Source organism: Manacus vitellinus, unplaced genomic scaffold, assembly GCF_001715985.3.
Source record: "Manacus vitellinus isolate BGI_N305 unplaced genomic scaffold, ASM171598v3 scaffold_4_pilon, whole genome shotgun sequence".
Taxonomy (NCBI): Eukaryota; Metazoa; Chordata; class Aves; order Passeriformes; family Pipridae; genus Manacus; species Manacus vitellinus.
In genome coordinates this window covers 14,278,065-14,295,648 of record NW_021940604.1, presented here as the reverse complement: position 1 = coordinate 14,295,648, position 17,584 = coordinate 14,278,065, and the positions used below count along the sequence as shown (strand labels likewise).

Genomic DNA, 17,584 nt, shown 5'->3' with positions numbered 1-17,584 from the left:
GTCTCCTGCTATTTGACCCTTTAAAAAGATGGAAGAGCTAGATATGCTTAGTTCCCCAGTGCTATCCAACTAGGCCTCATTGCGGATGGAGAAATCACAGTCGTCTTACACTTGGCTCCCTAATCCTGAAATGCAAAAGAAAATCTCAGAATATCATGAATATTTTGGAATGCAAGTGCAGGAATAAGGTATTTTATTCATAGTGATGCCAGTTAAACCTCTTCCTAGGGCTTCCTAAGTTTGTGTTTATTTGTCAACTCAGCTATTTGTCTGTTTTGAGAGAAGAGAGTCAGTCTTTTTGCCAGGGTTTGCACAACACCTAGTCCAATGTACTGCCCCAGTCTTTATCTGAGACTGCCAGCATGACAGACAGCCTGTCAACATAGTTCAAACCATCACCACATAACAATAGCAATAATCACAGGCAAAAACATGGATATGGCAATTATGAATTAAATACATATGAAATTTTGTCAAATGTAAAGAGTTTTCATTCTCACACTTAGTATCACATGTAGAGCTTTCCAGTCTTCTTAGAGTAATATCCCAGAAGAGATTGCAAACAGATTTTCATGAGAACAGGAAAGTGCAAACAACCAGACTAAGTTCATTGTCTTGGTTACAAAAATGCATATCTATAACCAAAGTGTAATTACTATACCCAAAAAACCCAAAGTGTAGTTGCTATACCCAAAAAAAAAGGTTCATCTGAAAATGAGAAGTAATGAGAAGGAAAATAAGTATGATTCTGCATACAATGTGCACCTCTACACTGCTTGCTGGAAATGTATACAGAAGCCAGTTTGCAAAGTTGTGGGCTGGTCAAACATGTACGTTTGTGTTTATGCTCATTTCATACTAAAGATTTGTATGAAATGCACAGACAGCCCTCACAGTCCCTCACCTGGATTCAGAGGGTAGGATGGCATCAAGCACACATATCTGTCTGTGTTTGTAGGCACACAGCAGAGAAAGGGGCTTTGAAGCTTGCCCTATGAGACTGTACACCTCTGACAATACCTCCAGTTATGGGGACGTCTCACAAAAAATCGGATTTTAGAGTTCATTTGAAAGGATGCTAAAATTTAAGATTAATCCAGATAGAAAAAACTCTGAAATCAGCGCTTGGTCTAGAAGCCTGAGAAGTGAGCAGAAGATTTTCTATTAACAAGGGAAAGAATTACAGCTGTTGTGTCAGCAATCATCACTCTGTTCTCTGGCTATAAGGAGGGGTCTTCTATTACACTTGGTCTCTTTGTTTGCTTGTATCTTCTTGGGAAAGTTCTATTCTAAAGCTAGCTTTTTGTAAATTGACTGAAAAATATTTTCCTCAGTATAACATATGGGGAAGTTTCAAAGGTGTTTGGGAACTTAGATTATTGAAAACAGAGGATCAGTCTCTGCAGTGCTCTGAAGTTATGCCAACGTGATCCTACCATAAATTAAATCTACATTTTGAGCAGCTCATGCAAATAACATAGAATCATAGAATCAGCTGGGTTGGAAGGCACCTCAGAGATCATCAAGTCCAACCCTTGATCCACTACCGCTGCTGTTACTAGGCCGTGGCACTAAGTGCCACATCCAGTCTCTTTAAAAATCTCCAGGGACGGAGAATCCACTACTTCCCTGGGCAGCCCATTCCAATGCCTAACCACCCTCTCTGTAAAGAAATTCTTTCTAATATCTAACCTAAACCTCCCCTGGTACAACTTGAGACCATGCCCTCTTGTCTTGCTGACAGTTGCCTGGGAAAAGAGACCAACCCCCACCTGGCTACAACCTCCTTTCAGGGAGTTGTATAGAGTATGCTCTAGAAAAAAAAAACTTCGGAGGCTAGAAGCTAAAATGGAAGGAAGATGTTTTAGGAGTTTGGACATCCCCATATCTACTTTTCTCTGGTACCACTCTGATCTCACATAAGCCTGTGTTCAATACTTTTCCTGGTATTTCAACAATGCGAAGATGGAAATGAGGGAAGGAGAATATTGCAGCACTGGTTGGAGCAGCTTCACTGACCTATGACTTGTGATCCATGTCTCGTCCTTATAAATGATAACACTTCTCCTGCTCAGGTTCTTAAGGGAAAAGCTTATTCCCAGCAAGGGAGGGGACTGTGGCTCTTAAGCTGACTTAAAACCTTAATGCAGGTTGACTTAAGACTATTATTTAAAGGTTCTCTTTGCTAGGAATGTGATAATCTCATTCTGAAAAGAAGCTTGACAGTCATCAGCTCATTATAAATATTTGATCACTGGGATGCATTTTTAACTAGCTACCATGAACAAATATCTGACTCTTCAGAATTTATCATAAATGTCAGTGAACCAGCAAATCACCTGCCACAGTAACCCTAATGGGGTTATGCAAGAATCAAGTCTTCATCCTACACTAATTAACATTTTTTTGCCGCTACCTGGAAAAAAGACACATAAAATAATATTGGATTAAGGCTGCAGATAGGGTAAAGACTGGAGAAACATTAAATATTGAAAAGGACAGTCACTGGTACAAACCTTGGAGCAATCAAATATCCGTTTTAATATGTGTAAATATGAAATACACATGTAAGAACAAGGAGTAACAACTATGCTAAGACAACAGGAGAAGAGCTTAGAGAATAGAGAAGACCTCTTGAAAAGCCACATCTCTGAAAAAAACTACAGGGTCATAGACAGTAATCAGCTGAAATAATATCAAGGTGTAATTTTGAGACCAAAAGGTTTAATGCAGGATGTAGATGTCAAAACTGAGGTTCACTGTGCAATAATTAGAAATGGATATGCCTCTCCACAGAATCAAACCAGTCTCAGACAAGTGGAATGATTCACTTCAAAGTAGTGAATCCTTCCCACCTTCCTCCTTTGAGGGAGGTCAAATTCCTTACTTAGGTTAAATACTTAATTTTTAAATGGCTAAATGATATCAACTCTAGGCATGAAGATGTAAAAAAACCAAACAAATAAAAAAACCAAACCAAACCAAACAAAAAACCAAACCAAACAAAAAACCACAACAAAACAAAACAAAACCACAAAAAACCAAACAAAAAACCACCAAAGCATTGATTCTGTACTTTTGAATTTAGCAGAATAGTAAGAAAATATTTCCTGACTGGTAACTAGCAAATTCAGCTGAGAAGGGAGGTGCAAATTTTTACCTGTTCACGAGACAGTTTAGGCAGAGCTGTGGTAGACTATTCTCAGCTGTCAATTTTTAATACAGACAAGAACCCTTTTCTGAAATGTAGGCATCAGTCTGAACAAATTTAATTGGGGTATTTTATGACCCATGTTATTCAGAAGACCTGACTAGTTGATCATATAATACAGTTCTGGCCTCACAATTTCTGAACACATGAAGCCCAACCAAAATTTGGAAACTCAGCAATAATACTCCTAGAAGCACACCACAAAGAAAATGAAGCTCCTAGAAGCACATCACAAGGAAAATAAACCTTTAAGAGTATCTATGTGTACCAGCAAGGCAATGTTCCAGTTCAAAACTACTTCTGAGGCCCTGTTACTGGTGCTTCTAATTAATCATTTAATCAAAGATCTAAACTGGTAGCATCTGTAAATTTAAAATAATTCAGCCAAGCCTGTAATATAACAGGCTCTTGGTAATCAGACCAGTTGGATGTCATCATCAGTCATGCTTTGCAGGGATGTGGAAGCCTCTCATCACACACAACACTGATGATAAATACCTTCTAAGTGCAGCTACTCGTCTGTGATGTAAGCAAAGGGCAATTTCCATGGTAGTTTTGCTGTACACGTCTGTTTTCTATGTTCCATTTGAGGTTTTGCCACTCTGTTTCACCTGTTTTTACACTGGAAACTGCACTGAGGTTACTCCCTGAGGGCCCATGACATGCTCCAGAACAGCCATCTGTACTACGACATGACAAGGTTCTCCTTCCTCACACTGACAGCTGACTTCAGCCAAAATGCAGGGCAGTGCTTAACTCCACTGTGCTACATCCTGCTTACTCTCCTAAAGCCAGAACAAACTACCTAAGGCTGTGAGGCTCTGCCAAACTTCTATCAGGAACACAGGAACCTAAAAGACGCATTGGGAAATTCCATGTGCAGAATAATTGAAAAATCTACCAGGCTACAGTGTTCCATTCTTTTTTTTTAACTGTAGATTTCACTAGCAGCACCAGAGATTGTAAAGACTAAAAATTGTTTCATGTGGGGTTGCTGAAGAGCTCAATTTAAGACCGAGAAAGACAGTCCTGAAACCAGCAGTAACCACATGCACTAAAGAATAACAGCTATGCTAACTTTCCTTTCAATCTGAAACATGCTCAGCTTTGATCTTTATCAACACATTGCAAACGCTCTGTTATTTCAGGTGTTTCTTTGAAGGAACAGGTGCACTTAAGCAGGACTAAATACAGTGGTATAAGGGACAGAAAGCATGTATAACTATTATTCATCAAAGCCTTGGTGAGACTTCAGGACAACATTTGGTGTACACTGATTCCATACAAAAACATGTATCTAGACCTCTTGTTCAGCACCAAAAGATGTCTCTGTTCTCCCTCCATAAAACCTTCCAAGTGATAGAAAGAAATTTTACAAAGTCACATGGACTTCCTTTAAACTAGAGAATTCTGGCTAACCCCTACTCTCCCATTCATGTTTTTGTAGCAGTACAAAGAGGTCGAATTTGTCCTCTCTATCATGCAATCTCTTTCTTTAAGAAACTAAGGAAATCATACACAGTATGTCACAAAAAGATTCCAGAGACCTGGTAAAACTGGTTATAAATAAGATGTCAGTTAGAATTTGAAAAGCATAATATATTATAAAAAAATGTAAGCAAAACAACAACAAAAGAACAAGTGTGGATTACGTACTATCTGTGGATACAACCGTGAAAGGTAATATGCTAGCTATTGAAAAGCCAGCTAAACCAGGGAGTTCATTTTTAAGTTACCTGGCAACTTTTTCTTTCATCTGAGCAATCAAGTTGGTACCTGTATGTCTAAATTACATATATGGACACTTGAATGTCCATTTGAGTAAAAATATACTGAGACCGTGAAGTACAAAACCAAAAACTTGTCTTCTGTGACCAAGGACCATTAGAGAGCCCTGTAAAACTGGATTTCCCCAAATTTCCTCCATTTGTTAATGTGGTATCATATTTTGACAATCTTAGTGAAGTCAGTAGCGAGATTACCTACTTCTTTCTCCTTTAGATCTCTAGAAAGTCATACCCTAAAGTCTGTAGCAAGAGAAATGCTCTTTTACAACCTGCCCCAAGGTGAGTTCATGACCAGAAACTATTTTCTCTGGTAACCAGTTACCACCTACACCACAGTTACCACACTGCCCATTATTCCTACAGACAACTGGGAATGCCAGCTATATTGGCTTTGTCACTGCTGATGATTGCCCCTTGCCAAGTAATTCTCAGCAGTGGGAACTCATATGGCAGCAAAAGACTGGACTTGCTGTTCTTCATCTCATTTGCCATCTCATCTGGCTCTATACCAAGTCAGAGAACCTTTGCCTAGTTTTTACACTAGTAAATTAAATGGTCAGGGACTGTTCTCAGGACCCGATGCCAACTGGCACTTCATAATTCAGTCTCCTTTCAGCTATGATGACAATACAGCTAAACTTCCCTACAGCTTCCTTTTAAACAAACAGGACCATATCCAAATTGTCAATCAGGAATAAGCTCTGACCCAGCCTAGACCCCAAATTATGCCCAAGCACTGAAGCATTGGTAGCTGATCCAGGTCAAAACCATCTGAGGGATGTACAAGGAATCACTTGTCAGTATGCAGACCCTTCTTTAGCCTGATTTACTTTGTAAATATAGTTTTTGACTGATGGAAGCAATTCTGTAGCAAAGGAAAACTTTGAGAAGTATGATCCAAGCAAAAAAAAAAAGCCTCAGGTGCTCAAGATCATGATGTTGGGAATCCTGTCCTTTCTCTATAACATAGCTTCTATGTTTGGCAGCTCAGCTCTTATTCTATGTTTCCATTCTAGTTAGGGGATTTTTTTGAAGATGGTCATTATTTTTTTTCCTTTAAAATACACCTTATTGCAAAGAGACTCTGATTTTATCCGAAGACTGTATATAATATCAATAACACCTCTGACAGATAGCTTGCAAATCTAAGGCTGCTGATAACTATTACAGAAATGAAGGAAAACAAAGTAAGATTCTGACACAAGGAAGGAACTCCCATGTTCCCATGAAACCAGAGTAGCACCATTATGCTTACAGGTTCAAAAGAAGAAATCAGACTTTATTTTTTGATGGCTAAATTAGTTTCTGTTTTAAACCTGTTCTAGACATACTCTTTTTCACTACAGCTGCCAGCATTCATTATTACTTTCCAACTGGTCATCAATCCTGCCACTCCTTTTACACATCCTTGCAAATTTTCAGACAATTCAATAGGAATTCACAAAGCAGCACAGCAGCTTGAAGGACAGAAGAATAGCACCTCCAGGCATCTTTACTCACAAATCTCTTCACAATAAGATATTTATGGAGCTTTATTCTTTGGAATCATTCACTATTTATTACATATGTTTTGGAGTATATTACTATTGACCAACAGGCTATTTAGTTTTAATTTGGTTATTTTCTCTTGAAGAAAATAGCTGATGTGAATTGCTGATGGCTGATATATAACTAAAATCTAATTTTATGAAGTTTAAGTGCAAACTGCTTCTAAAATGCACTTTTTGCCCTATTTATGGCATGACATTTTCAGAGAAGTACTACAACAGATTTTGTAACAGAGATTAACATTTTTCTCCATTATGATTCTTTTCTCATATGCAAAGAACTAAACTGATGCAAACTCTGCATATCTCACTCACACACTGTGAAATCACAGTGTGCTCTGAGCAAGTATGTCAGAATCACACCCTCACAGATCATGAATAGCATCCCTGCAGAGTACTGCTTTTAAAGAAACAAAATATTTGGGCAAGATACCAAGGGTAACAGAATATCACACAAGCAAGTCTGAAAAGTAACCAGGGGTTATGCATCTACTGGAATGTGGTTCTCAAAAATCATTGAGCTAGCTGTGCTTAGAGATAGAGAACTTTTTTTTCTTTTTCCTGTACTAACTCAGGCAGACACTTATTTCTCATCTCTTTTTAAAAACCCCTTCCATTATCCTATTGTTCTCTTCACCAAAGCAGATTGAATTTTGGTGAGGTAACAAACCGAAATTCCAGATCATGGAAACTCTCTGCTTAAGGTACTATTAGTAAAAGTGTAGCTGATACACTTAGTGTTTGGGTACTCCAAAAGGCCCGGGAAGGAGCTGGACTGGTGAGAGCCCTATTAAACCCTCCCCTGCTGCCATCTGGTGCCAGGAGCAAGAAAATTACCGTAACTGTCCGAAGAGTACTGCTTACTGCTCTGAGCCTGTGAGGCTGAGCGGCTACATCAGCAGATGTACTAGCATCTCATCTCACTCTGCCTTGACCTTGCTCCCTTCATTACCAGCTGTTTAAAATGAGACTCTAACTCTGAGGAAAAATGAAAATGAGGTGCAATTATGATGTGCTTGGTAGACAGTATGATGGAGGAGACTCAAACTTTCCCTTTCAAAGCAGCACAACCAAATATCCATCTCCAGTGACTTGTATGCATGCAACATGGGCAACAAACAGAAGCTAGAAGTCCATGAACATCTGCACAGTTATGACCTCACTGGAATCATAGAGACCTGTCAAGATAACTCACATGCCTGGAGTACAAGCAATGGATTGATGAAAACTCTAAAGTTGAGGAAGAAGGATTTTGCTCTACACAAAAGAGCAGTTCGATTGCATTTGGTGTTGTCTTGTAACAGGTGATGGGCCAACTGGGAGCTATGGGCACGAATCAGAGGACAGAGAAGCATGGTGGCATCATTTGGAGTATCTTCTACTGCCCACTTGATGCATAAGAGAAAATAGATGAAGCATTTTTCAGACCACTAGAAGTTATGTGATTTTTGCAATGGATTGAAGACAATTTTTGCCACAGGTGATTAATGTCAGCTGTGGGAATTACTTGTTGCAAATAAAGAAGCATTGGTCAGGGGTTTGATGGCCAATGGTAGCACTGGCAGCCTACTATGAGACTGTAAGGTGGTGAAGTTTAAGGTCCTGAGGGAAGGGACCAAGACAAGTACCAGATGAGAAAGTTCTGAAAGCATCCAAAAATGTAGCACTGCTGTTGGATAGGGTTGCCTTGCCCATTGGAAATGCTGCAAACCACCAGTCATTATGAGACTTGTTTCCAGTTTCTTGCAATCTCACTACATTTTAGATGTTGCAGATTTTCCACACCAAACATCTGTCCTGGAATAAGTTATCAATATGGCTAATATCTTTTGGAAAATTTTAGCAAAAATATTCATATTTTTTTAAGATGAGAACATTCTTTTTTGCTCATAATAAATTATTGTAGCAACTGTTCTTTTGAGAAGTTCCAATATGTCTGTGTTCCGGAACATTTTTGTGTTTATACATTTCTAATTGTATAAAATCATGACATAACCTTTCAGAAATCTTCCATTCCTATACATTACCAGCTACTTATTTGTTGGAACTTACCAGTTTAAGTTGCTGAAAATTCTATATTTATGAACTACCACACCCTCTCCCACCCCAGCTATCAATCCGCACATTTTCTCCAGATCATGTTCCAACTCCAGGCCAGAAGGTAAAACCTAACTAGTCCTGTGGTTGCTGTTCCATGAGAGTCTAGATAAAGCTGAGTCTAGACATTAGAATCAGAAATCCTCCCTTCACTGCTCACAGTGATATAGCTGCTACCTCCTAGCACAGTGAGTGATCCTCCACAGCTCTCACTCCAGATGCAAAAATGAAGAGTTAAGGCTTGGAAATAAGGAAAGGAACAGAACAAACTAAGGAAGCTGACAGATTTATATGAGGGGGTGGAAGAATCAGGGGAAAAGGACAAATTTTGCAGCAGAGAGAAGTTGTAACTAAGAAATGCGGATAATATATCTGGAGTAGAACAAGGGCTGAATGAACTGGAATATACTTGAAATCTGGAGAGGAGATTGGATACTAATGAGGAGTTGGAAGGATACAGGGAAGAAGGGAATGGTGGAGGAGAAGGAAAGACTAGGACTTAAGAACCAGTAGACAGCAAAGCAGCCACTACTACCACACATATGAAAAAAAAAAAAAAGAAGAAAAGAAAAAACAGACACAAGATCAAGACTGAGTGAGAGAACCTGGAAAATTTGAGGCTTTGTGAGTTATAGATGAAAGACTTGAAATAAGCGGTTATGGTTAAATGACAGGAGAAGGGCCTTAGACAGACAGAAACGATACTCAATTTTTATCAGAGACAAGCTGGGCAAGCTGGTATTGGTGATAAGAGGACTGGGACAGAACACTCCTTACTAGTTCTTACACAGCTTTCCGGTTTTGGGTTTTCGGTGTTTTGTTTGAGGGGTTTTTTTGGGGGGAAGGGGAGAGTGGAATTTGGGTTTGTTTGTGGGTTTTTTTTACAGCAGTTTTTGTGGTGAAATTTCCAGCTACCCTCCTGATTTCTGTGCAGCCTGAATACTCAGAGAGGTGTAGAGAGCTAATCTGTGCTTAAATGGCAGGCGAAGGTTGCAAGAATAAGCAGAAGAGTGTAATTATTTTCCTGTGGTCCTGCAGCATGTTAGTATCTAAATCAGGAACAAAATTCAGATTCTTCCTCCCAGCTCCAATGTCCAGTTCCCCAGACCATATTGCCTTCTTCCATTTCCATGCAGTGTACAAAGAGACAGACTGACAAGACAGGCACCACTCTAGCAAAACACAGACCCATGCAGGGAGGCATAAACTCCTCTGCCTGCAGTCTGAACTGAAGGGACAAAAGACATCTCTTTTGTCCCTTGTACATGTAGCCATGTAGCCATGGTTATCACAAGTTCTATCTCTGACCAAATACTTATGCTAAGAAGAAGAAAATGGTGGCTTGGCAACATCACCCTTAAGTGGCCGTAAGAACTGAGCTTGGAGCACTAGCAGAACAATCTATCTCTATCCAGAAAGATGTATGTCCCTGAAAAACACTGAGCTTCTTGCAATTACATGTCTGCATTGCAATGAGGATTTGTAAAGACCAGGGTTCAGTACATCTGTCATATTTTCCCCCTACTTCATTTGCCTCGCAACAAGCAACCTAAAGCACAGCTAACTGGGAGTTTCCTACATAGCTATAGCAGACGAATGAACTCTTGGTTCGTACTGTGATACCAAAAGCTTTGCCAAAAAGTTAACAACAAACTAATGAACATTAATTAATTAACAACACGTTGACTTCTTTTTATATAACTGAAAAATTACATCTAGCTATTGTTGGTTTCTCAGTAGGAGGAAGAGGAAATCAGCAGCAGTTGCTACAAATAAAACCAACACAGATTAAAAATCTCGTGCATCTGTGTGGACATACGCAGGAATAACATTAAATCAAATAGCTGCAGGTTGGGGGACTGAATGTAAAAGTAGCTGATAGAGAATGTATGCATTGCTGGAACACCTTCCAAATCCTGGATGCTTGCAAGCTTCTGCTGCCATCAACAACAATTTCTGATTTGTCGTGAAATTTACCATAAATACAAATAAAGCTCCAAATCAAGAGAGCCAACAGCAACTACCTCTCTATATTAATGGACAAATACATTCACATGTCTATATTCACACAAATGTTCACTGAAGAACTCTAGACTTGACTCTACACAAACACATCTGCTAGCATTTATCTTTTATACAAGTTTCCAGTGAAGTCTCCATGCTTTTTAAAACAACTGAGAATCCACACAGAGAGAACTTTGGCTTTGGTCCTGCCCTGGAGACTACCGAATAAAAAATTGTACTTCTGCTTCTTCCATTTTCTATTAAGTCTTATTTTAACTATTCTATGCTATCTCACACTGTTCATTATAAAAGAAGAACAAATTTCCCATGGCAGTCATGCATAAATAGATTTTAAGAAGAATGGAAATGTTTGTGTTTCTGCAATACATTTAATGACATAAAAGTGCAGAAATCAGTCATTACATATTCTGAGCACTGTTACTATGCTGTAAAACAAAAATGGCTCATTGTCTTTGGAGATTAACTTTGCCATTAATTATAACCTCAAAAAAGTGAAGATTGCAATCCAGACAAAAGATCTTCCATTCATTTCTATCTATGCTGAGTAGAACTTCCCTAGGTAGGAGGTTCCATTGATTATAATGACCGTATTGAAATGAGAAAGGGTTGTAAACCCACGAAATTAGAGGAAATAACTCACAAGCAAACAGAAAATTAATATTATGACTATCTGACAATGACATTTAAGATGCACAAAACCTTTGATTGCCACAGAAGAAGAAAACTTATTTGTCACAGAAAAATTCCAATGCACTTCACATGGCTTTGGGTTGTTTTCATAGTTGTTTCACGTTAACATTTTCATAGCTTCTTCACAGATTCTAAATTTCAGTTCTGTAAGAATTAGTATTTTTTACCAGCATGCTTCCATGGGTCCCCCAAGTCATGACATGTTTGCAAAGTGCATAATAATTTAGCTTTGCTTCAAACTTGCTTCTCTCTGACTTGTACCATCCTCCAACTTCCCCCATGCTGTGCTGAAAGTCCTAGCCTGAAAAGCAGCCTTCTCCTACTGAAACGGACTCAGCAATCTCTTTGAAGTACATAAATGAAAACTCCTGCCTAGTTATGATGACCCATATAATGGGTCATGGCAATTCTCCCCAGTTCAGTAAAAGGATGTATATTTCTGACTCTTTGTCCACTCCATCTCTACTATGGTATCAAGTCTTACTCCATTTTTTCATTCTGGCTCAGTGCCCCCATTCTGCGCCAGTGGGAATCATCCATCTGTTTCAGCTTCACAAAAACCACTATTGTGTAGCACAGCCCCTAGTTTAAACATGACACTCTCTCTTTTGGAGTCTCCACTATCCTTTCATTGATACCAACTGCAAAACAGAAAGGGTAAACACCTAAGCCAGAGAAAGAATTGGAGAACAGTATGAGAGCAACAGAACCATAGTTCCACACAGTGGGCCAGAGGGAAGAATCAGGATAAGGAGAAAGTGACTAGTGATGACGGGGATAAAGAAGCCTATTTATTGGTTAATATCAAAGAACATGAGCTATTAAATTGCATTAGACTTCATTATAATCTGAGGATGTGTAAGAAGAAGCAAGGCAAAAGAAGCTTACAGCAGTACAATCTAGTAGAGCGCAGGAGGGTCCAAAGATGAGGATCTACAAGAAAGTAGAGTCTGAATGGACAAGAATAATGAAAAATTCTGAGTAAAATCAATCTTAAAGCACAAACTACAAGGATAATTGCAGAAAGATCATGCTCTCACAAAGAAAATGGTCCAGAAAACCAAGTTGGTTTTGATAGCAGAAACCAGAGTGAAAACAGAGGAAGAAAGTCTCAGGGAAATGAGAGGAAAGCTGAATAAGGCTCAGATTTCATGCCCTTTTAAATCTGCAATTATCTGTGATAGCAGCAGAAGGTGGAGCAAACCACCTGTTAATAGTCTACTAACATGCTTGAAATTCAGTTCCTGTAAAGAAAACATATTAATATTTTTAATACTACATCACTTAAAGGCAGCACTTGCAGTTCCTAAAAATACCCTAACTTATCATGCAACTAAAAATTTCCTGTTGTTCTTAACAACCGAAATACATCTCTTTTGCTTCATAAAAGATCAAAGAAGACCCTGGCATTCCTACTGGCCTATATTCCTAAAAGTGAAAATCTGTGGCATTCATTGATTTTTAAACACTGAACTGGAGAGCTGTTGCTAAAAGCTGTTCTGAGAATTCATTCTTAATCAACAGGTTCTCCTCTTACTGTCTGCTTTGTTATCTCTGTTGGCCTAGCTATTACTGCTGTAATGTAATTTTCTGCTTACTTAATGGCACAGTATCTTGCATTTATATAATGGCAAATTGAGTAATTTTGAAGATTAATTAGATACAATGTAAAACTGTGCTTAGATTGAAAGACCAGGTAGAGTCTCTCACTTCCAGATAACTCCAAAGAGCATGACTGAACAAGATGGGGAGGTGGATAGATCCCCAGTCTTGGTGCCTGCTAGGCCCTGCTAGGAATTAGCAAGGGAAAAATTATCGGTCTTTGTAAAAACATATGGGGAACTTCAACTGTAAATATAGATGCCTCTTAACACACTCCAGCACTCTTCTTGCATGAATCTTTACATAGGTACAATGTATCAAAGCCTCTGAACTCTTGTTACCATCAGTGTCACATTTCCCTCCTTGTAGAAGAAAAACAAAGCCACAACTTGGTTTCTGTTTTACCTAGAAAACATAGAATATTTTAGTTTGTATTTAGCTCCCCAATCACCACGTTGTACTTCAGCACTCTTTGCAACTTTCAACTTTTGCCTGCCATATTTTTTGACCCCAAAACAAGTTAGAGAAGAAAAACAGTTCAGTAATAAGAATTTGAGATCTTCAAATAATTACTATAGAAGTAAATAGCAACACTAACCTCTTTCATTTTTTCCAGTTCATTCTGTAGTGCTTGTTTGGCAATTTCAACTTCTATAAGCTGCTGTCTTAATTTTTCATTTTCGTCTTCTGTTATAGTACGTTTTTCTTCCACATTTTCTAACTCATGATGAAGTCTCACTGATACATCTTTTGCAACCTAAGTGAAATGGTATATCAAAAGAAAGGTTAAAAAATAAATTACTGCTGCAGTGCTTAGTGCCTAAGCAAACATTTAGAAGCTAATTCTGGATGTTTTGATGAAAGTGGTATGTAAGGACCCATGTAGACAAGGACATCCACAGACAGAATTCTAAATTATTCCAAATTCAAGGCAATTCCTTCCAAAAGGTGGTACATTGTTCCTATGGACTTCTCTGGAAATCACATTAGACACTAAACCTCAACTCCTTCTAAGGTTCTGTTACATCCACAGTTAAACAGGACCTTCAATATTCCTGGAGACAGTGCATCACCTATCTTCTCTGAACCACAGCTAGTTCATGTTTTTCAATGCACCAAAGCATATGCCCTTCAAATACTCGACATGCAACAGCATCGAAAAGCAGGGCCCATCTTCTCCAGGCCTTCCCTAACTGTGCTTTGTATAGGACTACAAATGGGCATGTGTTTATTTCTACTCTGCTAGTTTCTCTCTCCTTCATGGACAATTAATCTAAATATTCACTACAATTAATTCATTTTAAGATTAAAATAAGAACAAACAATATTTTTACTGACCTTGTGTTCACCCAAATGATGTCCAATATTTTCAATGAAAATGAACACTAAGGTTTTTTTTTTAATGCATTTTCACAGGAATAGAGTTTAAAGGCATATGACAAGATCTGACTCCTCTTCTTCATAGAAAGTAATGAGAATCTTGCCCTCCAAGGCACTTGCACTGCATTTTGTAGAACCACTAGAAACTATAATCACACACCAAAAATATTTAAATATACACTAATCACTGTTATGGTGGTGATTTATAAACATAGACACATGATTTGAAAAGCCTAATTTTCTGCTTTTTTTAGAACATGGGAAAGCATAATTAATCCTACTTAGCATTAGCTAGGGGAGCTCAGTGAGCTATCCTTCATGGTTTTGACTAGAATGATCTTTATGTTAGTATGTTGGAGACTTCTTTGACATACTAAAACACTAAAGAAAAATAATAATCATAAGCAAGCAGTCTAGAAGAATCAACCTAGAAGAATCCAACCAGAAAACAGTAGCAGTTAGTGACTCAGCCTCCCCTGACAAGAAACCCAGTGTGTGTGAATTACAGATACAACACCAACCTCCCCCACTGCACATGCACTCAAGATACATAATGCCCAATAGAGAGCGTGAGTGGAGGGGAACTTCAGTTATAGCCATACTCCAAAGAGACTACAGAATGAGCTGAGAATCACACCACAGGGCTTTAGATTGATGTCTTTTCCTACACTTAGTGTTAAACTGCTCATCTGGTTGTCCAATCAAAGTAAATGGAAAATCATGGGGGATATTTTAAACAGCAGCCTATCAGAATCTGTCTTCAGTCCATAGATACAGCCTGGATAGGTAAATAAAATCAAATTAAAATATCATTACTGGTAGCAAATGTTTTGACACAAAATGTGATGGAGTAGCTATTAATGCAGGGAAATCCTACAGAGCATCCTAGGCTACATGGGAAATGGGAGTCAGTTATGCAAGATACATTTTAATACAGCTACATGCAAGACTATATCTATGAAGGATCAAGTCCTCTAATATATTGTCCATGCAAAATGAAGAATGTTATTTTCGATAGTCATTCTTCAGAAGAGGAGTTGGGAACGCTACAGATACCTGCACATGAATTGTTATTATGGTTAGCCAGCACCTAGAATTCTATTAGGCAACAATCTGGCATTCATCCCTACTCCAAAGCAGAACACATTCAGGATCCTTGGGAACATTCTGCAAAAACACTATTCCTTCCCAAAGAGTCAGTCATATAGTTATATAAAACCATGGGAAAAATGCTAATTAAAGTGAGCCCTTTGTCCAGCTCAACCTAAGGCCTTAGCTGCTATCTCCTATATTGGCAGGCAAGAACGTCAGCAGAGGTATTCTCACCACTTCCCTGGCTCACCTGCATGTGTATGACTTGCCAATACAAAGTAACATTGAGCCAACAAAGAAGCCAACTCTATAAGCTGGAATCACAATATTCACTTGGAACATGAAGGCTCACATTCAAATTCTGCCTGCAAAGGTGCATATCTCAACTAAGCACCTAAGCATCTTTCTGAGTGTGCAGAACATCCCTTGTTTCGAACAGAAATCCCCATGACAAAGGCATGTTTTCACTTCTGGCCAGGAACACTCTTTGTTAAGAGCCATGTGGGCAGTCGTATTTTTAGAACTGTCACAGTCACAACAGAAAACATGGGGTTTGATTATGCACAGAAAAGGAATATCAAATAGAAATTTTAATAAGAATGATGACAAGATGGAAAACTTTCAGAAAAGATGATCCAAACCAGGCCTGGGAATAACATACTCTCAATCCGCTATACCAATCAGAAAGAAGTTTAAAATTTACCTTACTCCAAATCATGTATTAAATTTGCATTATCATCTGCAGTTCACAGAATCCAATGCACCATAGGTAACTAGAATCCTGGGCAGAAGTGCAGGCAGTAAGCTCGCATTTGCTATACAGAGGTCTACACTTCCATGAGAAAAGGTGGGAGACCAGTCAACTGAAAAAATTTACAAGTCCTGGTTTAGCAGGAGCCTTTCAAAGTCTAGTGGATGGAAGCAGAAATTAAACTTGCAACTACCTCAAGAAAGTTTTTTTTTCCCCTGTAATTGGACCAATTTAGACTGGAGATGATGGTTATTTTACCAATGACAATCTTTAAACAAGGACTGAAACTTCTCCTCAACAACGGGTTGCGGTTCATTCGTACTTTATGGATGAAATGCAGTTGATTACACATTGAAATCTGATGGGTTTTGTCTAAGGTTTCAGGTGGATGTGGAAAATCCTGGATTTGCTGGATGTAACAGCAGTTTTTTACTGACAGCAAAAGCGTCAGGGTTTCATGTTGTGACTCTGTAAGTATTCAATCCCTTGAAATCTTTTACTAAAGAGTAACAAAATCCCCTCAAAGTCAATGGAGCTATTCAGTGAGTTTGGTTTCATTTCGCAGTGGAAGGGTATGTTTTGCATTCAGCATAAAGGGTCCAAAACTTTTAGTTCCTAAATTGCATTAGAATAATTTCTTGCACATTATCTTTACAAAAAAAGGTTGGACTGAAGCTGAAAATAGCCTATCTCCATAGTGGAAGGGCTTCTATTACCAAGGATAGCTCGGCCATTGCTATTCTATGAGGCGCACTGGGTGCACAGTGAAATGGATGGAAATGCCTGACTCATGAGGACTGAGAACACAGTTGTGTCTCCATCTGAGGCTCTCCCTCCCTTCGACACCTGCTCATGTCTGTACCTTGAGGTCCTGCTCCATGCTGCGTATGAGCTCGTTGTCAATCTCGCCGGTCTGGGCATAGCGAAGCCTCTTGCGCTCGGCCTTGCGCAGCCGGTATTGAAGGATCCGGCAGTTCTTGTTGGCTCGCTCCAGTTCGTGGCGCATTTCTTGAAGCTGACAAGCATCCTCCTCAAAGAAACTGTCCCTCATCTCGTCCATCTCTGTTCTCAGTTCATCTATCTCATTCTGGTACCAGGGCGAGAAAGGGACGAGGACGCAACAGGTGGGTCAAAAGCACAAATGTCAGCACGTACAAGGGAAGGAAGCCAACATAGAGCTCCGCCCCGCAGGGACCGCAGGTAAATACAACCCAGCTCATTAAAAGCACCGCAACGAAGCAGGGAAACGACAGTGCCCACATCCCCCACAACAGAGCCATCTTAACGCTGCCTCCAGCGTTCCTGCCGGGGGAGAAGGCGGCCGGGAAAGTCCCTCCCGGCGCGGGCGTGGAAAGGTGGCCTGACCCCCGCCCGGCCCCGGTTCTCCTCCACCCCCGCCACC

General features: G+C 39.3%; 2 protein-coding genes across 5 annotated transcripts in view; both read right to left on the bottom strand.

Moving 5' to 3' along the window:
* LOC103757687 (protein SOGA3) overlaps positions 1-17,265 on the bottom strand; it is a 48,303-nt gene extending 31,038 nt beyond the window's left edge. For all 4 annotated transcript variants that reach the window (XM_008923858.4, XM_018078028.1, XM_018078029.1 and 1 more), the window contains exons 1-2: positions 17,045-17,265; positions 13,558-13,716 (exon numbers count right to left, since the gene is read on the bottom strand). In XM_008923858.4, coding sequence (XP_008922106.1) covers positions 13,558-13,716; positions 17,045-17,242 — 357 coding nt within the window. In that variant the 5' untranslated portion in view covers positions 17,243-17,265. The remainder of the gene's footprint in view (positions 1-13,557; positions 13,717-17,044) is intronic.
* THEMIS (thymocyte selection associated) overlaps positions 1-17,584 on the bottom strand; it is a 305,377-nt gene that overhangs the window by 164,982 nt on the left and 122,811 nt on the right. The gene's annotated exons all lie outside the window — the stretch shown is intronic.